The sequence below is a fragment of the Oncorhynchus masou genome, chromosome 3 (assembly GCF_036934945.1).
Source record: "Oncorhynchus masou masou isolate Uvic2021 chromosome 3, UVic_Omas_1.1, whole genome shotgun sequence".
In the NCBI taxonomy this organism is placed as follows: domain Eukaryota; kingdom Metazoa; phylum Chordata; class Actinopteri; order Salmoniformes; family Salmonidae; genus Oncorhynchus; species Oncorhynchus masou.
In genome coordinates, this window is record NC_088214.1 from 19,829,110 (window position 1) to 19,851,408 (window position 22,299).

Consider the following 22,299-nt stretch of genomic DNA (forward strand, 5'->3'; position numbering starts at 1 on the left):
AATTTTTTCAACCTCATGGCTTGGTTTTTGCTCTGACATACACTGTCAACTGTGGTACCTTACACATACAGATGTGTGCCTTTCCAAATCATGTCAAATCAATTTAATTGACCACAGGTGGACTCCAATCAAGTTGTAGCAACATCGCAAAGATGATCAATGGAAACAGGATGCACATAAGCTGAATTTTGAGTCTCATAGCAAAGGGTCTGAATACTTATTTCAGTTTTTAATTTGTAAGAAATGTATAAAAATTTATAAAAACCTGTTTTTGCTTTATCATTACGGGGTATTGTGTGTAGATTGCTGAGGATTTTTATTTACTTAATCAATTTTAGAATGGATTAAGATAACAAAATTAGGAAAAAGTCAAGGGGTCTGAATACTTTCCGAAGGCACTGTATGTTCTTGCAATTTCTAGTGTATTAAATTTCAGATTTATATATGAGAAGTAGTTTCTTAAACGATAGGATTCATGAGTTTTTACTCACCAATGTAACGACACATTGTGGTCAAAGACATAGTAACTTAGTTTAAGTCACGATTTGGTTTCCTATAAGTAAAAACACAGTTATGTTTTTGGCTATTACATTTTTATGAACTTATTTCCGGATATGTTCTACACTATCCACAATAAACAACTTCTGAACATCATATGGAGGATTTCCTCTGTGCTAACGTGTTCGTTTGCTAGCTCGGTAGCTAGCTCAAGCTGGCTAACGTGAGCGACTAACCATGCTAGCATGTATTTACATTCCAGACCAAGTGTTGACGGTGGTGAGCTACAATCCACCGATCACAGGAAATGGAATCTATCCATTTGGGATTTCCCTGACTCTCCAATGACCTTGTGAAACACCCCCCCCCCCCCCATGGTAGCTAACTCAGCCTTCACTCTTTTAAAAGTTTACCGTTGGATGCGCCCAGCCATCAAGCCTCTGCTCTCTCTTTGCTTTGATCTGTGGTTATCTTTTAGTTGTGTTGTGTTAGTTGTATTCTAGCTGGTCTCCAGTAGTTGGGCTCTAGGTTGCTGACCATAACTGTGGTGGTTGGCTAGGCTAGTTAGGCTAATAGCTAGTTGGTTAAATAGCTAAAGTTCACTGGCTGGCTAGCTTTCTGGCTAAGATAATTGCATTTAGCTAACATTCTTTGATAACTGGTTAGATGCCATTATTCATTTCCAAAACTTTGGTTTACTTTAATGTAGCTGTAAACTAGGTGTTGATAGCAACTGGATGACTCATGTAGTGCTAACATAACGTTAGCAGGCTGGTTTAGCTAACGTTAGAATGCTAATTGGTTAGCAATCTTACATGTTGATTTGTAACAGTAAATATAGAAAGTACTGTATTTACTTGTAATTTGGCTGAAAATGAAATTGAAACGTGTAGCCATGAGTGCAAACAATTTGGCTTAATTTGAAGTTATACATAGGAAGTTATTTCGGTTTAAATTTACTTTATAGGGAATAGGCTGGCTTGTCAGTTCCTCCATTGTCACGCCCTGACCTTAGAGATCCTTTTTATTCTCAATTTTGGTTAGGTCAGGGTGTGCCTATGGTGGGTAATCTAGTTTTTGCATTTCTATGTTGGCCTGGTATGGTTCCCAATCAGAGGCAGCTGTCTATCGTTGTCTCTGATTGGGGATCATATTTAGGCAGCCTTTTTTCCACCTGTTGTTTGTGGGGTCTTGTTTTTGTGTAGCTGCCTGTGAGCAGCTACACACTGTATTGTTTTTGGTGAGTTGCATATTTATTAAACATGTTGAACTCTAAGTACGCTGTGCCTTGGTCCATTCATTCCAATGATCGTGACATCCATATTAGATCACCCCCCAGGATTTTATTTTTAACTAAATGACTTCGGCATACTTCGGAATTCTGAAAGGTTTTATGTAATAACTAAAAAAAACTGAGGTGTAACTTCGCATTGGGATTTTTGATGTGTATACTATTGCAAATCAAGATGTTACATGTGGTTAAGTTTATGCTACCTACCCTTCAGCTTTAGTGTAGCTTAAAACTTCTTCGATTATGAAGTAATTGGTAGCTCAACACTGCTGAAGATACAATAGTTGGCAATTTGAAAGATTGTAAATTGAACATTTATGAAGGGTCACTTACATTTGGAAATGTATGTACTAATACAGTAACAATAACAATATGTATGTCGATAACAATTATATTATGACAAAGTGGATATATCATGTTAGAGGATATGCACAGTATGGCTAGGCTATTAGTGGAAAAATAACAGTGTAGGCTAAATTTGCCTGGAACATTTTACATCTCCTCCCATACATTATCTGTTGATAGCAAATACATTAAAATATGCAAAATGTTAGCGTAGTTTTCTGTAATAAACTGGCAACACTCAGAAATATGTTGAATGTGGAGATTGTGTGGAATGGGGTGAGAAAATACTGTATGTCATTTTAGAGACGTGGTTTACTCTAACGCAAGAGAGCGCGGACCAATGAGAACCTTTCACGCGCTTCTCTAATACCTGCCTCTTTCATCCGCCTTCATACTCTCACAACTGGTGTCGAGCAACTGCCGTTCACATCTGGCGCCGCGTTGAATATTAGGGTTAACTCTTTAACTTTCTGATTTATTTCGAAATGAGGCTGCCTTTTTAGATTTAGGTGGTTCTGAAAAAGCTGAAATGCATCAGAGTTTGGTTTGTCACAAATAGCGTAAGTGTGATCTTTATAGCCTGGTTTGCGATTTCCTTGGACTGTCTACACCACCATGCGTAAACAGAGCATGGTTACGTTTGTAGATTTGATACATCCACATAGAATGAATATAAGTATGAAGTTACACTTTTTATAGTTCGATACAATGTCTAGAATAGTTGGTCATTCGTATGCATGGTCCATCATCTATTCAGTTTAGAAATTAATGTCTGGTGGGACAGCCTACACGATAAAATGTTTCGTCATAGCACGAATCTTATTAGAAAAAGTTGATAATTCTATGACTTACATGACGGTTTGCCTTGAGATTCACTTTTCATTTTAACACGGCTTCCCGAGAAAAGATTATGTATTTCAATTGTGTATAGTTCTTCCCAGTGACAGATGACATGATGAACTATGCGTTTGTCATATAATAGGTCATATAATAAGTGACATTTTTCATATGATTTTGTCCACTTATCAAGTAACATTTGGACGGGGTTCTTGGGAAGGAAATTTGGGATATGGCATAAAGGCGCACAGCTCCATACTGAAGTGTTTAAGTTAGTCTGAAGGGAAATTTAAAAGACCTAAAAATACAGCGCTGGTTTCTTCTCCACAAAGAATCATTTGAACTTCCCACCGCAGAACGAGAGCGACATAAATAGTTCTGACATGTGGATGTAATTTCAGAAGAAGTAAAAAACCCCCACAAAAAACAGACATGCAGATAAATAAAGTGAGTGGGCTCAGTTTGAACGTATTACAGATTTAAAACGAGGGAGGGAAAGCGAAGAGATTATAGTTATGATTTTACAAGCCACTATCAAGACCATAATGAGAGGACAGATAGAGTGAAAGATGACTTGCTCTTTTGAAGACAGTTTAAAGTAAATTAAGTCATTTTAACTGAAGCATCAACTCAACCTTGCTTTCTGAAACGACTATTGGAGGTTCGGCATGGTTGTCTCAGGGATGGGCCCCCCTCTAGTGCTCCACAGTGTGGGCTTTCTTTTCTTCAGCTTGGTCCTCAGTCACGTCTGTCTGGTAAGTTATTCATTTCATTATAGAACATGTTCTGCATGTCATTCTTGTATTTTACCACATGTATAGGCAGCTGACCTTACAGCCTATTCAGTTGTAATAGGTTGAAGCTAGGCTATATATTTTTTAATAATTGTGACCTTCATTGAACATACCAGCCTATTGAAGCTGAAATTATGTTGACAGATGATCCACGATATGAATAAACTGTCTAGAAAAATGTTTCTTCATAATGGAACAAATTAAACAGACATTCCTTAACATCTCTTCCCATAGCACTTGTAGAGCAAGGATGTTTTGTTAGACATTGTACCTACAAAATTATATTCTGACCTATTCCACTGCCCTGCTCAGAGCATACTGTGGATACATATACTTTTAGAAAAAAGGGTTCCAAAAGGGTTCTTCGGCTGTCCCCATTGTAGAACCCTTTTGGTTCCAGGTAGAACCATTTTTGATTCAAAGTACAACTATTTTGGGTTTCATGTAGAACCCTCTCGGGAATGGTTCTACCTGGAACCAAAAGAACCAAAAGGGTTCTACCTAGAACCAAAAAGGGTTCTCCTATGGGGACAGCCGAAGAATCCTTTTAGGTTCTAGATACCACCTTTTTTTTCTAAGAGTGTACACACCCACTCAGTGTATTGCATTCACTCAGGTACATAATGCTATGCAGTGCAATTTCCATGAATTAATGCTATTAAAGAACCTCATAAAATGTAGGCATTTACTTAATTATGTGTGAAATTGTATTACTACAGTAGACTATAATGTGTGTAATTTCAATTATGCATGAATCCTACTGAAGCCCCATCACACAGAGATAGAGTGCATGCGTTAAATCACTTTGCCAAGCCTAATTAATAGTAATGTTGACATCTCTGATCAACTATGTTGAATACAGAAACTGCATGTACATCATCAAGGGAGACAGAGAGAGTCTAAATACAAAATGTAGGTTTTTACCATTCTTTGTATCCGGCATGGGTATTATATTAATGAAAAAATGCATTCACATGTAATTTCAGTGTGGTGTTTTCCAAAGGAGAATGCTAGTGTACATGCACCGCATGGGGGCAAATCCTCATTAACATTTTATGTCTGTGTAATATCATGCTCATGTAGGTTTTCTCATGTTGATAGGTGATGTTAACTTATTAGTAAAGCCACAAGGTTGATGATGCTATTTTCAAAAGTCAGTATAACAGTAGCTCTACTCTGTAGACTACACAGTGGCTTTACCGACAGCAGTACAGGCAACTGCAAGTAGCACTGCTGGTCGTGGTTGTCCTGTGTTTTTTGGCTGAGTGTGTTGAGCGTTCAACAGGCAGTTTGCTGGGGCTGTGAGGTACAGTGCCTTTCCCTGGTGATGTGGTACATCACTGTGCAGCAGCACTGCTGGCATAATTGGTTTAGATGGCAGGGGAAAGAATTCTAACATAGCTAACTGCATTTATAGCTGATTCAACATTTGATCATTAAAGGATGTGTCTGTAAATTTGGTTTACCCTTTCAGTTTTGATGTTTTGTTGTGTTATTTTTCTCAAAAAAGTTATATTTAAGAGTTGTGTTTTTTATAGTATATGTCCAGTGATGATATCCAGGTAACTGCCAAAATTATGGAAAGACTTGAGTAAGTGAGGGATACACAGTATATTGAAAGCAGGTGCTTCCACACAGGTGCGGTTCTTCAGTTAATTAAGCAATCATGCTTAGAGTCATATATACAAATGCTGGGCAGGCCATTATTTTGGCTACCATAGGATGACAATGCCCCCATCGCAGTGCATGAGTGGTCACTGAATGGTTTGATGAGCATGAAAACGATGTAAATCATATGCCATGGCCGTCTCAGTTACCAGATCTCAACCCAATTGAACTCTTATGGGAGATTCTGGAGCGGCATTTGAGGCAGCATTTTCCACCAACCTGAACAAAATACCAAATTATGGAATTTCTCTTGGAAGAATGGTCTCACATCCCTCCAAAAGAGTTCCAGACACTTGTACAATCTATGTCAAGATCATTGAAGCTGTTCTGGCTTGTGGTGGCCCACCACCCGATTAAGACTCTTTATGTTGGTGTTTCCTTTATTTTGGCAGTTACCTGTAGATATCCCCTAGTTTACGTAGGCTGAGTAATGAAGCACTAACATCTAACATCTATAACTATAACTATATATTAAGTCCTATGTCAGTTAGTATGTATCCTTCCATTAAGCTATACTTCATTTGAAATACTTAAAAAAGAAAATGTACGTTGATATAAACTGATGGTGCTTGCTGTACAGAGGAAGGATCTTAATTTCAGTTTCAGGAAGCTAGGCGTATGTCGCACATCACTACTTCACAGAAGAAGCATTTCAATATATTTTTTGTTGTTGTTGATCAAAATGCGTTTTTGGGTAGAAATGCCTTCTGGAACTTGTGAACTTTCATCTGCCTTAATAACGAACTTGTATTCCATCTGTAAATACAAATAGAATTGTTAAGTTAGGAGCCTAGTTGGTTTAGCCACAGAAAAAGACAGGAACCTTACCACTAGCCATGATTAGCTGAGGTAATGGATGGGCTGGACATGCCGAGAGATGAGTTTGGATTGGTCTTCTATGTAGCATGCTTCTGTCTATAACGTGAGCTACTCAGTATATGTTGATAGTCCTTTCTAACATGGTGTTTTTTGAAAGATTTAATGTTAGCCATCGAGAACCATAATAGTTTTGCGTCTTTTCTCATCAACATTGATGCCCTGATGGGCTACTTTCTGCACACGCCACAGTCAGTGTGAACCAGAATGACTTGACATAACGCTGGCCAAACAAGACGTAGCTACAAACAAAACGGAGTTAAATGGTTCCAGTCTGCTGTGAAGCATTCATCCATGTATACATATGGGTAAGAGTCTAGCTACATTTTCAGATTTTATACGTTTCTAATTGTGTCAGAAAGTCATATTCATTTCAAGTTAAAGTGTACTGTTAGCTAGCATGTGTATGATCTGTGTCGTAATATTATTCTAATCAGAACTCCATTTGGATTGCTAGTTAGAGCCTAATGTAAGCCTGCTAACATTGAACCTAGTTGGTTAGCTTTAGCTACCTGGAGATTCATACTACAGCTATGACAATGTTTATATTGGCAGTAGTATGAGTTGGGATTATGCCGCTTCATTGTTTAGCCAGCTAGCTACATGTCTAAACAAAATACTTTGCCAGATGATTACATGACCCATCAATTTAGCCAGGTGTGTCTGGTGGTGATTACGACCATCTATTGTATTTCATGAACGTGTGTACAGTACATGTCTAGACAATAGTGACCCATCCACTTAGCTAGATGTACCTGGGAGGGTGGTTATTGCATTTCTTTCACATGACCCATTACTTTAGAAAAATGTGTCAGGTAAGCGTCATCTAATAGTTATAAAATATCCTGTGCATGTGACAAATACATTTAGATTTTATTTGATATAGTGTGTGTTTACCAGAGACGATAATGTAAAGAATAACATGACCTGCACCAAAGTCAGATTAGGATATAGGCCAAGGACTAGATACATTGTATTTTTACATGGAGTTTTTCCTTAGTGTAAGCTTCTACTTTTACCACTTTTAGTTTTTGAATCTTTGATTTTTACTACACTATTCACTCTGATTAGCACATGGCCTCACATGTGAATGCTTAAAGAGATGGGTGGGGCTAAGGCTTAAGAGGGTGTGAACAATGCTGAATGTGTGTAGACAAAGAATAACTCTCCAGTAGGTGTACCAAAACATTCAAGGGCAATTTTCTCAAAAGTGGGGTTACAAGTTTATCAACTTTCAAAGCATAATTATTTTCCCATTGTTTCTCAACTATTGTGCAAATATATTTTGTTTTCTGGCGCCGAGTCTCTACTTTTTTCCAATGTTAAAAACACAATTTCAAATTACATAGGACCGAATCCAGGTGGTAGGTCATATTTGATTAGTATTGTCGTAGCAAAAGAATCCTGCAGCAAGAGGATTTGAGCGTTGAGTCCATAATATTGCTTGATCGGTGTTTAGGGTATTAGCTGGAATGAAAATGGGCTTTAAGAAAAGTGCAGTACTGTTAATAAAACCATGTGATAACATTCTCAACAAAAATGTTATCAAATTAAGATCCTACATTGTCATTCTCTGCTTTTTATTAACCTTGACACTCATAATTTAGTGCCAACTCACAGACATGGCCAACACACTGCTGCCTGCCTGGTAGGATTGTCTGTTATCAGACTGAGTGACTCAGACTCACTGGGTTATTGAATTTATTAAGAGGAAATGCTTCTTTCAGTAACCGCGGTCGGTGTGCATCGCCATCTAATTCCTACCTCATGACTGTGTTTTGGCTGTCTGATGACTTGCAAGTGTCATGTCTTCCTCCCAGAGTGAGAGTTAAACACATAAAGTATCTGTGAAACACAAGGTAGCCATGTAGGATATGTGATTCAGTCAAGATGTTTATCCAAGAAGCAACTTCATTGTAAGCACTAGTGACAGGGAAAAAAACACTGTTACATGTCGGGATATTATCACTGACGATATATCGTATATTATCATTTTGACAATATCGCAATATTAATTTGGGGCGAGTTGGCTCTACCTCTTTTTAAACAGGGAGCCAATTTGTTTTCAGCACTTTTATTTACATGACTGATCAAAACTTATTTTCTCATAGGTCTCTTTTGTCGCTCTGCAGCAGACATATCGTGAGCAATATGTTTGGAACATTGAATTGCAATAAAATCACAGTATCGAATCGTAATACATAAATCGTAATACATAAAGAATCGTGAGAATCGCAATACATCGCAATACAGATCATATCGGCACAAGTATTTGTGATAATATCGCATCGTAATGGCAATTCCCAGCCCTGGTAAACAGGTTTATATACAGTGGGGCAAAAGGATGAAATTTGCAAATAAATTAGACATTTGATCTGGTCAATGCTCATCCTGTCACACTGCCAGTTGCAATTGAGGAGACATCAGTTAGTGTCTGTTGGAGAACACTTTGAATGTAGGGTAGCCTAGTGGTTAGAGCGTTGGACTAGTAACCAGAAGGTTGCAACTTCAAATCCCCAAGCCGACAATGTACAAATCTGTTGTTCTGCCACTGAACAGGCAGTTAACCCACTGTTCCTGAAAATAAGAATTTGTTCTTAACTGACTTGCCTACTTAAATAAAGGTCAAATGTGTCTCAAGTTAACCATTTTTGCTGTTTCAATACATATCTAATTATTTTTTACAACACAGTGTATATACTATGTATGTTTCACAAAATAACACATAAGGCACTCAATTCTTTCCCATGAAGGCAAAAGAACAGCTGTGAGCTAACAATAGGGGTTTGTTCCCCCTAGTTAAGTGTACCACAGGAGGTTGGTGGCACTTTAATTGGGGAGGAACGGTTCGTGCTAACGGCTGGAGCGGAATTAGTGGAATGGTATTAAATACATCACACACAGGGTTTCCATGTGTTTGATGCCATTCCATTCCCTCTGTTCCAGCCATTATTATGAGTTGTCCTCCCCTCAGCAGCCTCCCCTTAATTGTAGAGTAATTGAATGGTGATAACACTGATAGGATACGAACGTACAATTATCTACTTACTACCTGCGTTTAGTCAAAACAATTAGCACCTGGCTTGTACCTGATAACACACTGTCCATTTAGTCAAAACAATTAGCAACTGGCTTGTACAAGCTAATATGCTGTTTGGACCACATTACTATAAGTATTATTAAGCCCCTAAGCTTTTAAGTAAAGACCCATTTTCTCTGCTTGGAATATTGTTCCAATATGTTAGCTTGTGTGTCTTTCGATTCTACACTGAACAAAAACATGAACGCAACATGTAAAATGTTGGTCCCATGTTTGATGAGCTGAAATAAAAGATCCCAGACATTTTCCATACAAAAAGCTTATTTTTCTCTAATTTTATGCACAAATGTGTTTACATCCCTGTTAGTGAGAATTTCTCATTTGCCAAGATAATCCATCCACCTGAGAGTTGTGGCATATCAAGAAGCTGATTCAACAGCATGATTATTACACAGGTTCCCCTTATGCTTGGGACAAGAAAAGGCCACTTTAAAATGTACAGTTTTGTCACACAACACTATGTCACAGATAAATTGACTGATTTCCTCATAAGAACTGTAACTCAGTAAAATCTTTGAAATTGTTGCATGATGCGTTGATATTTTTGTTCAGTTTAGTCTAATAATCAACAAGGCAACAGTGAATGATGCAGCCCCCCCCCACCCCACCCTTTTGGGCCATTTGAGATATGACTAACACATTTCAATGAATTACTATAGCTCCCACCTTGGCCCAATCAGTGTCTTTTTATAAAAGTTACGGATCTCTATGGCAAGAGGCATAATTCACAAAAGTTTGCTGTCTGAGATATCGCGTGTGAATAACGGACGGACGGATGGAGATAAACAGTCCCTTCCCCGATTTCATTGTGGGGGACAGCAATATCTGAGATCGATAGAGTGGAATGTTATCGCTAACCATGTTGTTATTACTGTTTTAGAGCCCTAGGCATGTCATATCCCTAGATGCTTTGGGTGAATATTAAAATACAAGCTGTGTTAAAAGTTGTTGCCAACATTTAACCCTTTCGGAATAAGTTACACAATACACTTGAGTGCTTGAGTGCTGAAATGGGATTCACTGTGCAGCGGATGTATGATGGACAAACAGTGTTCCACAGTATTATCTGGTACTGGATTGGTTGTTGCCCTTTCAACTGAAGTATGAAGGTAATGCAGTATCATCAGATGTGCACCAGACAGACATCATTGTCTCATAGCTGTTTCTCTCTTTATCATTATGTGTATACTGTAGGTCAGCTTTTAAGGTGCATGTAAAGTGTAGTTTTGGAAATTATTTTAATGGGTCAGAAGATTTCTACCAGACAAAAAAACACAAATGGAGATCTCAAGTGCCTTGAAAATATCTTCCTCAGAGAGGAGAGAGCTTAATACATGTAATGATCATGCATCACTGATCATCCTTTGACCAGCATCAGTACAGGTACACAGATTGATTTCTACTGGAATTGCTATAGTAAGACTTCCTGGTTGTTCTCTCTCTATTCTTCTAGAGGTCTACAGAGGATGGCGATGTTAGGACAGTACTAGGTAGTCATCTGTTGCACCATGTTTCTATGGATGCTACTGATAATAGCATCACTGTCTGCATATTCACAACAAGAATAGCTCGGCTTTTCTGTATACATTTGTGTATTGTCATCAGACAGTCACCGTGGACAGTTAAGAACCTGGGTGAGAATTATTCTTGCTTGATTGGCGTTTCCATTTTGTGCATTAATTTCAAGGTAATGATGATTGCGATCAGACTTTCAAATTGATAGCTGGTAACCTTGCTGGCACTTGAGCATTTCTGAGGGAGCCTGTTGGATAACCCTGAATTGACAATGGATGTCACTGAGACAGAGGAGACCATTTTTGGTTCCAGGTAGATCCCTCTGTGGAAAGTTTTTTTAAAAGGGTTCTCTAGAGAGCAAGTGCTTTGTGCTTTTCTTTAGTTCTCTGTCATCATACAGGGTTATTTTGTATCTTTAATTAACTAGGCAAGTCAGTTAAGAACAAATTCTTATTTACAATGACGACCTAGGAACAGGGGCAGAACGACAGATTTTTACCTTGTCAGCTCGGGGATTCAGATCTTGCAACCTTTCAGTTACTGGCCTCACGCTCTAACCACTAGGCTACCTGCCACCCCATAATTATGTTGTGAATTATAGAAAAAACATCTTCCTGAACGTAAGATTATATAATAAGTGTACTAGAGACTGCCCAGGCTGGCACAAAAATGTGTGTGTGTGTGTGTGTGTGTGTGTGTGTGTGTGTGTGTGTGTGTGTGTGTGTGTGTGTGTGTGTGTGTGTGTGTGTGTGTGTGTGTGTGTGTGTGTGTGTGTGTGTGTGTGTGTGTGTGTGTGTGTGTGTGCTGACAAAGTGAAGAGGACAGGAGGTAACGAAGTGGTCTTCAATCTGTATCTGTATAGCACTTTGTGACAATTTTACTGATGTAAAAATGGCTTTACAAAATACACATTTGATTTAATCGCCATGGCCAATTAATTAGGTCCGATATCAAGTTTTCATAACAATCGGTAATCTTCATTTTTGGACGCCTATTATGGCCGATTACATTGCAATCCACAAGAAGACTGTGTGGCGGGCTAACCACCTGTTTACGTGAGTGCAGCATCAAAAGGACCTGGTGGCTGCAAGGAGCCAAGGTAAGTTGCTAGCTAGCATTAAACTTATCTCGTAAAAAACAATCAATCTTAACATAATCACTAGTTAACTACACATGGTTGATGATATTACCAGTTTAACTAGCTTGTCCTGTGTTGAATATAGTCAATGCAGTGCCCGTTAATTTATCATCGAATCACAGCCTACTTCAACTTCGCAAAACGGGTGATGATTTAACAAAAGCGCATTCGTGAAAAAGCACAAACGTTGCACCAATGTACCTAACCATAAACATCAATGCCTTTCATAAAATTAATACAGAAGCATATTTTTTTTAAACTTGCATATTTCATTAAAATAAATTCATGTTAGCAGGCAATATTACTAGGGAAATTGTGTCACGTATCTTGCTTTCAGTGCAAGCAGAGTCAGGGTATATGCCGCTATTTGGGCCGCCGGGCTCGTTGCGAACTGTGTGAAGACCATTTCTTCCTAACAAAGACCGTAATTAACTTGCCAGATTTTTACATAATTATGACACAACATTGAAGGTTGTGCAATGTAACAGCAATATTTAGACTTATGGTTGCCACCCGTTCAATAAAATACGGAACGGTTGAATGTATTTTTATATTATATTAAGTTCAAATAAAAGTGTACATTGTTCATTCAGTATTGCTGTAATTGTCATTATTACAAATATATATTAAAAAAATTGCCTGATTAATCGGTATCAGCTTTTTTTTGGTCCTCCAATAATCTGTATCGGTAGATTGATTGATTGATTTAATGGATGTGACACTAAACACTTAATTCACAACCACACAGCCTAACATATTATGTCTTTAATGGTGCAATAGAAGCAATAAAGGTGGAGAAATGTAACCACTCTCAAATTCATAAACAGAGCTGTGGATGCAAGTACTGACCATCCATTATAGGTTCGGCCCTAATTTATGTATTCTCTGTCACCTGGAGCTGCATTGAAAATGATTCAGGAACAAAAGGACAATGCCCAACGACTAGTCAGCCCTTCCCCCTCTGAGGGGCCAAAATGTATCACTCTGTTACAGTATCCAGAGGACTGACTATTGTGACAGAATAATGCTATAGTATCCATGATTGATATCTATCTGAAACTTGTTCACTGAGGATAACTCTGATGTTATCTTTAAGGATGTATGATCTCTGTGGTTACTTGTATCTATACAGGGTGAACTCTCAATTACTCTATTATGCAAAAAGGTTTTATGGTCTTCTCAGGAATTCTGTCTTATGTACACTGGTCTCATCCCCACACAAGCACCTAGATGCTGTAACATCCTGTAAAACGTTTACAGGTTACTCTGTAAACTTGGTATCGTTTGATTGGTCAATTGTGGTTGGTTTTTGGTTAAAAGGTTACACCTTCAGATGTTATAAATGGAATGAAATGCCTTTGTTCTCTCTCTTATCCAGTATTCAGTTCATGGAGGAAGGTTGTATGATCAATTCTCATTTACTAGGCTTCTAGGCCTTTGGCCGAATAGGCATTTCTTTGATCATGCTTCGTCCTGTAAATTAACCGTAGAATCTATATTAGTGATGCACCGATATGGCATTTTTGGCCGATACCGATATCCGATATTTTCCTTGCCAAAAAAACCTGATACCGATAAACGATATTTAAAATTTTAACGGCCTTTTAAGCATTCTAGTACAGTTAAATAGTTAACATACACATGGACACAGAGGTCTAAGGCACTGCATCTCAGTACAAGAGGCGTCACTACAGTCTCTAGTTTGAATCCAGGCTGTATCACATCCGGCCGTGATTGGGAGTCCCATAGGGCAGCGCACAATTGGCCCAGCGTCGTCCGGGGTAGGCTATCGTTGTAAATAAGAATTTGTTCTTAACTGACTTGCCTAGTTAAATATAGGTTACACACACACACCACACTGACCAAAAATATATTTTGATGGCATTTACACTACTGTTCAAAGGTTTGGGGTCACTTAGAAATGTCATTGTTTTTGAAAGAAAAGCACATTTTTTGTCCATTAAAATAACATAGAATTGATCAGAAATACAGTGTAGACATTGTTAATGTTGTAAATGACTATTGTAACTGGAAACGGCAGATTTTTTATGGAATATCTACATAGGCGTACAGAGGCCAGCTGCAGTCAAAATTGGCTATATTGTCATAATTTTTTTATCACTCCTATTTTTCAATGGCACGTCGTGTTACTTTCAAATAGGTACTTATATTTTGAAGGAAAACCACAAATTCCACTATTGAGCCTAATCCTTATTGTGGCTAGCTTCACAACACATAACAACGGTCAGGTCGAGCCTCACGAGCCAGATGAAGCTAGCTGACTGCTTATAACATTAGCTTTGGGGAACAGGGTTAAGTAGCTGGCTAGCTTTTTATTTTCATGAACTGAAGTTCAATTTCAATAGGCGAGCAACAAGTGGCTACCTAGCCAATACTTACTCACAAGGATTACTAAATCATTGCGAAGAATAGTGAAAATGACTGCAGTTTCTACTGGTTATTATTTTCAGGCTGGTTGTATTGGTGCCAGCTACGTACCAAGCTAAAGCTAGCTAGCTACCCCAGAAGTTGCCGTTGAACAAATAATGCTATATTACCAACGTGGTATTGTTAACACATTGTTCGTGGCCGGTGTTAGCTTGTTTGCAGACTTTTTGTACAGCTTTGATAGTGCTACTGATAGTAGTGGTGGCACTTGGCTTGTACGTGCAAAGTCAGAACACACAACATTCTATAATAGAATTGTGTTATTTGACGTGTCAAATTAAAAGCTTATTTAACACGTCAAATAATGTTATTTGACATGTATCTTTTGTGACACGCAAAGGCCAAAAGGCATTCCATAGTATGTCGTGAAGCTTATAGCAGTAACTCTATTACTGTGTAACTCCGGTAGGGCAACATCTGAAAAATAGCGCAGTTGGTAACGTTAGTATGTACTGGGGCTCGACCAGTCGTGAAAGCCAACATCACCCACGACAGAGAACGGTTAATTGTCAAGGGCAATGAATTCCATTATCTTGGCATTAATGGATTTCGCCTTTGAGTTGTCTCGCTGAAATGTTCTTAGTCTTTGAAATGACTGCTCGACTTGTTGACTGCTTGATCCACACAGCAGACATTGTAGGCTAGGTTAGGAATGCTGTGTTGCACGTGTAGCACAACATTTTACGCGGCTTCATTACATCATGTACCTACGTTATATAGGTATGCACGTCAGCTTTGACATCGGTTTTGCACATCGGCGTTAAACTAGACATCGGGCAGATACCGCTGTTGGCATTTTTAGCAAATATAGGCCGATTCTGATAAGTTCACCGATGTATCGCGCATCCCTAATCTACAGTGGGGAGAACAAGTATTTGATACACTGCCGATTTTGCAGGTTTCCCTACTTACAAAGCATGTAGAGATCTGTAATTTTTTATCATAGGTACACTTCAACTGTGAGAGACGGAATCTAAAACAAAAATCCAGAAAATCACATTGTATGATTTTTAAGTAATTAATTTGCATTTGCTTTGCTAGAAATAATGCCTTGTAATAATCTTGAAACTCTGGGGGCAGTATTTCATTTTTGGATGAAAAACGTTCCCGTTTTAAACAAGATATTTTGTCACAAAAAGATGCTCGACTATGCATATAATTGATAGCTTTGATATTGATATTGTCTGTGAGTGCCCCAGAACAGGAGCTACAGGCAAAACCAAGATGAAACTGCAACCAGGAAATGAGCAGGATTTTTGAGGCTCTGTTTTCCATTGTCTCCTTATATGGCTTATATGGCTATCTATCATTTCCCCAAGGTGTCTGCAGCATTGTGACGTATTTGTAGGCATATCATTGGAAGATTGACCATAAGAGACTACATTTGCCAGGTGTCCGCCCGGTGTCCTCCATCGAAATTGGTGTGTCATTTTCAGCTGCTGGTATTTTTCCATGGGATTCTAAGACGAAAGCAGGCTTCCACAAACGGAATATCAATGAAGAGATATGTGAAAAAACACCTGATTCTAAACAACGTTTGCCATGTTTCGGTCGATATTATGGAGATAATTTGGAAAAAGTTTGACGTTTTGGTGACTGAATTTTCGGTTCGTTTCGGTAGCCAAATGTGATGTACAAAATGGAGTGATTTCTCCTACACAAAGATACTTTCAGGAAAAACTGAACATTTGCTATGTAACTGAGAGTCTCCTCATTGAAAACATCCGAAGTTCTTCAAAGGTAAATGATTTTATTTATTTGGTTATCTTGTTTTTGTGAAAATGTTGCGTGCTAAATGCTACACAAAACGCTAAGCTAGCTTGCAATACTCTTACACAAATGCTTGATTTGCTATGGTTCAAAAGCATATTTTGAAAATATGAGATGACAGTGTTGTTAAGAAAAGGCTAAGCTTGAGAGCAGGCATATTATTTATTTTCATTTCATTTGCGATTTTCAGAAATCGTTAACGTTGCGTTATGCTAATGAGCCTGAGGCTGTATTCACGATCCCGGATACGGGATGGGTAGTATCAAGAAGTTAAAGGGGTAATCCACCCCAAACCACTAAATCATATTATTAACAGTGTAAACACTGTTAAATAACAATAATATGTGACAACAATATTTTTTCGTGAACAAATGTATAATTTTGTTGTGATAACAAGATTGGTAGAAACTTGCATTTTTTTGTGAAATCTGTTGCAGCTCAAGTCTACTACAAACCCTCAAATGCAATGTTCCCATATTGCTCAGTTGGTAGAGCATGGCGATTGCAACACCAGGGTTGTGGATTTGATTCCCATGGGGGGCTTGTATGAAAATGTATGCTCTCAGTACTGCAAGTTGTTCTGGATAAGAGCCTCTGTTAAATGACTAAAACGTAAATGCAATGTTCTCTATTTTGGCTAGCTAGAAAACATAGCTACATACAATAATCCCAAAGTTAATATCAGCATGTGAAGGAACAAGCTAGCTGTAAAATCGCTAAACAAACTGTGCTATCAATTCAAGAGTCTTGCAGTTTTTCTCTGCCACTGGGCTATAAACGGCGTCTCTGCCGAGAGCAGCGTTATGTTGCTTTCGCACAGAGACAGTTTTGAGGACATGTGAACTCCATTTGAATCAGATTGTATGATGATTAGTTTAGCAACTGCATGATGCAAGCATGACAACATGAATGCGATTGGTCGACAGTCAGTTGGGTGGGGCGTTTCTCCATTCATTGCGCAATGAGATTCCTCCTATCTCCTCCTGTAATAGCACTGTTTCCTACAGACACGGCAAATTGCGACATGGTACTTGAAGGAGGAACAGAGGTTAATAATTTGGGACACTGTTTAAATTGAGCACATCTAAGGGAAGTCTATGCTTTGTAATGAAGATATAAACTGATGGATGTGTTCTAAACATTTATGGCCATCCATATTGGCTGATTTGACAATCTGGAATGCAGGTCATTGTTTTTAAAGCGTTATGAAATGTGATAGTGTGTAATCTCCTCTCTCCAGTTTCAAGAATGATGTAGTTCCTACACAATTTCCTGATTTTCACAGGCGGACCACTTAGAAGTTAAATCATGGGGATTTTTTTTACCCACAGATAGAACATAGGCTTTCACCAAATTGACAGGGGTTTCATGATTTTTATTTCTGTGGGTGGATTATCCCTTTAATGCTTGTAACTTAATCTTCATGCCTTGTATGTGAATCCATTCATTCCTACAAAGTAATTAAATAGACTTGTATTTACAATTCCACTCTCACACATTTCTTGATGGCCTATTACTGTAACTCAACTATAGTGTTTCTGCATATTGCTGATTATATTTATGGAGTCAGATAAACATTTTAATAGGCTAATTGCTTATTCTTAGTACGAGTCACATGTGAAGTACAGTGGGGCAAAAAAGTATTTAGTCAGCACCAATTGTGCAAGTTCTCCCACTTAAAAAGATGAGAGGCCTGTAATTTTCATCATAGGTACACTTCAACTATGACAGACAAAATGAGAAAAAAATACCAGAAAATCACATTGTAGGATTTTTTATGAATTTATTTGCAAATTATGGTGGAAAATAAGTTTTAACAAAAGTTTCTCAGTACTTTGTTATATACCCTTTGTTGGCAATGACAGAGGTCAAACGTTTTCTGTAAGTCTTCACAAGGCTTTCACACACTGTTGCTGGTATTTTTTCACACACTGTTGCTGGTATTTTGGCCCATTCCTCCATGCAGATCTCCTCTGTTGCTGGGCAACACGGACTTTCAACTCCCTCCAAAGATTTTCTATGGGGTTGAGATCTGGAGACTTTCTAGGCCACTCCAGGACTTTGAAATGCTTCTTACGAAGCCACTCCTTCATTGCCCGGGCAGTGTGTTTGGGATCATTGTCATGCTGAAAGACCCAGCCACGTTTCATCTTCAATTCCCTTGCTGATGGAAGGAGGTTTTCACTCAAAATCTCACGATACATGGCCCCATTCATTCTTTCCTTTACACAGATCAGTCGTCCTGGTCCCTTTGCAGAAAAACAGCCACAAAGCATGATGTTTCCACCCCCATGCTTCACAGTAGGTATGGTGTTCTTTGGATGCAACTCAGCATTCTTTGTCCTCCAAACACGACGAGTTGAGTTTTTACCAAAAAGTTATATTTTGGTTTCATATGACCATATGACATTCTCCCAATCTTCTTCTGGATCATCCAAATGCTCTCTAGCAAACTTCAGACGGGCCTGGACATGTACTGGCTTAAGCAGGGGGACACGTCTGGCACTGCAGGATTTGAGTCCCTGGCGGCGTATTGTGTTACTGATGGTAGGCTTAGTTACTTTGGTCCCAGCTCTCTGCAGGTCATTCACAAGGTCCCCCCGTGTGGTTCTGGGATTTTTGCTCACCGTTATTGTGATCATTTTGACCCCACGGGGTGAGATCTTGCGTGGAGCCCCAGATCGAGGGAGATGATCAGTGGTCTTGTATGTCTTCCATTTCCTAATAATTGCTCCCACAGTTGATTTCTTCAAACCAAGCTGCTTACCTATTGCAGATTCAGTCTTCCCAGCCTGGTGCAGGTCTACAATTTTGTTTCTGGTGTCCTTTGACAGCTCTTTGATCTTGGCCATAGTGGAGTTTGGAGTGTGACTGTTTGAGGTTGTGGACAGGTGTCTTTTATACTGATAACAAGTTCAAACAGGTGACATAAATACAGGTAACGAGTGGAGGACAGAGGAGCCTCTTAAAGAATAAGTTACAGGTCTGTGAGAGCCAGAAATCTTGCTTGTTTGTAGGTGACCAAATACTTATTTTCCACCATAATTAGCAAATAAATTCATAAAAAATCCTACAATGTGATTTTCTGGATTTCTTTTCTCATTTTGTCTGTCATAGTTGAAGTGTGCCTATGATGAAAATTACAGGCCTCTCTCGTCTTTTTAAGTGGGAGAACTTGCACAATTGGTGGCTGACTAAATACTTTTTTGCCCCACTGTAGATATACTGTATCTACACATATCAAATATTATTACAGTACACTACACCATGATATAAAATATATAGTTTTAATCATGTTTTGAGGCTGTATTGTTTTTGTTTATATTTTATTCGTTTACAAAAGTTGTAGTAAAACCAGGCTAATATTTGGGGTTCTGATAGGGTACGACAGTTGAACAAAGCTTATCAGGCATTTATAAGTTATATTATTCAAGAATCAATGGGAACATATTATTTATTAGTCCAAAAATTGATGTAGTAACTGCTGATTGCCCCTTTAAGGGTAAATGTTAATTAATAGTCAACATAAAGTTTATAAATAATTAATAAATATTTATAGCTGAAATTGTGTGGGTTGGAGAGGAGGACATTTCATATAGGTGTGAGAAAGTCACCCACAGTCGTCATTGCCTGGTCTCTTGGAAACGCGAGTTTATGTGATTCCTGGGATGAACTTTAGATTCCTCACACACAAGTACAAGTTTATGGGGTTAAATACTCCTTAGACATGGTTATACAAAACATCTTAGATAACAAAAAATATATATATATATTTTTTTTACTGTCCATTCCTTTCTTAAAGGGAAATTCCTGGTGTTTGTTTCATTACTCCACTGTTGATTCAGTCTCAAATTAATTTCAGTCAGCTATCAAGATTTCAAGAAATATAATTAGCAAAGTACAGAAAGTGTCACAGCATGATACATTTTGCAAATGAGTTGTATTTTCCTTTAATATTTGTAATTCTTTATTAAGAAATGTATCCTCAGCTCTCACACAATTGTTTTTTTTATGTTGACTCACACATAGCAGGGATTTTGAGAAGGCCCCTGACTCAGTCTCATAACAGACCTGTTAATAGTCAAGTCTTCAGTTTCCTTGGCATGGTAAGGTTATACCATGGCTGTGTTTGACTCAGGAAAGAGCTTGTTTTCTTGACTTCCCTTGACCTTCTCTTTTTTTCTCAACTTTTCCATTTAAAGAATGCAGGAGTGTGAGTAACTCAATGCCACTTTTACACCCCACTGAAAAAGTTACACCACTAACACAGATATTTTAATGATGTCTCTCTCTTTGCCGTAGTACTTTTGGAGGGTCTCTCTAATAATCTTTCTAGCAAAGATAAACCTGTTATTTGGGGTTTTGAAGGGACCATTTTTACAGTATATTTATTGACATTACTTGACAGGATTACTCATGGCACCATACCATATTTTGGGTAACTGACTAAATTCATATATTTTATTACAGTATACAGTACATTTTGGAGAAATGTTGTTGCTGAAACCAGTACAGCAAGAATAGTGCTGATGGTGTTTACCTACCAGAAAGTAATGTCACAAAACTACTCACTCAATGTGCTCCCGCATTGTCTTATATTTCCACCACCTCTGACTGCATTGCACATAATTATGTTAAATCATCCCTGTTCTAATATTCAACATTCCCAAAATCATAGCACGCTGCATAAGTGCATTTTAAGAAGTTAATACCCAAATCATAGTTTGAACATCATGAATTTAAAGCCCAGGAAGGGCCACCATCTTTATTAATACCTGTATGAAGAGCCAGGAGTATGTGAACAGGTATATAGTGAATATGACTGGACTGGTCTTTTGTACAGACAACCTATTGGAGGTATAGAAATAAATAAGTAAAGAAATGAAGAGTGGTTTTGTCACATGGGCAGTTGCCATGTTTCAAAAGAATAACAAGAGACAAAATGTATATGTGGGGCTGGTTATCTCTGAAGCTGTAAATGTGTGTGTCAATGGTTTAACTAACTTGTAGGAATTATCACTCTTTCAGTGTGAATATTTGAGTCATTAAGCAGACATTCTTATCCGGAGTGACTTACAGGAGCAAGGGTTAAGCGCCTTGCTCAAGGGCACATCAACCAAATTTTCACCTAATCGACTTCGGTATTCGAACCAGTAGGGCCAGTAACCGAATCTGACTCGTTTAACCGCTAGGCAACCTGCCACCCAATATTAGATAAGATATCCTGTGTTCATGATCCAGGATTAATTGATCTTAAATTGTTCCGAAGATACCTATGAACAGTGTTATTTTGTTTTACAACATGAAACAAAAGAATATTACATTTTGTATTAGACTATGAAATTAACCATTTTTGATGAGTTGTTAATAATCACTAAGCTAATGTCTTGTCCTGTGGGGCTCTTCTTCCCTCTACCTAGCTACTGGATGAAAATGCTGCGATAGATTTCTAGAATTCCATGTGGTGTGCATTCCATAACTCCCAGGGTACCTCAATTGCGTGTTCTTAGCCATGTTGCTGCCTTCCACATTGACATAAAGTCCTGCAACGCCCTCCTCCACCGGCAGTGCAAGCGATAACATTTCAAACACATAGGAGAACCCATGACATATTATGACATAGCCTCCCACCCCCAGCCCTCGTCACAACATCAAATGGGCTTTCACAGAATCCATTTATCAGATCAATGCAGCACCTGAGATCTGTGGTTACTAGGAATTCTCCTCAGTTCTGATCCAGTTGTTGTTGATGTGATTTGAAGGCAGCTCTAGTTTTGGGCAGGTCTAACCCGCTTTCCTTGGCTGGCACATGGCTTATATGCAGAGAGGAGGGAGCATTTCTTAAAAGGACCTTTATTAGTTTCATTGCGAACCTCTGGGGTTTATGGGTTAGTAAGTATGCAGTTCACAGCTCCCAGATTTTCCAGCAAAGAGTAAGAACAGCACATTACAGATCCAAGCCAATTCAAATTAAGATAACAGTGAGAGGCCTTGCCTGGATTGCTGCAGTAGCGCAATT

At 38.4% G+C, this 22,299-nt stretch overlaps 1 protein-coding gene across 1 annotated transcript in view; it reads left to right on the forward strand.

Annotated features, from left to right (window-relative positions):
- The first annotated feature begins 3,119 nt into the window (after positions 1–3,119).
- The window catches only part of LOC135512326 (parathyroid hormone/parathyroid hormone-related peptide receptor-like), a 77,886-nt gene continuing 58,706 nt past the window's right edge, over positions 3,120–22,299 (forward strand). The window contains exon 1 of the mRNA XM_064934252.1: positions 3,120–3,726. Coding sequence (XP_064790324.1) covers positions 3,640–3,726 — 87 coding nt within the window. The 5' untranslated portion in view covers positions 3,120–3,639. The remainder of the gene's footprint in view (positions 3,727–22,299) is intronic.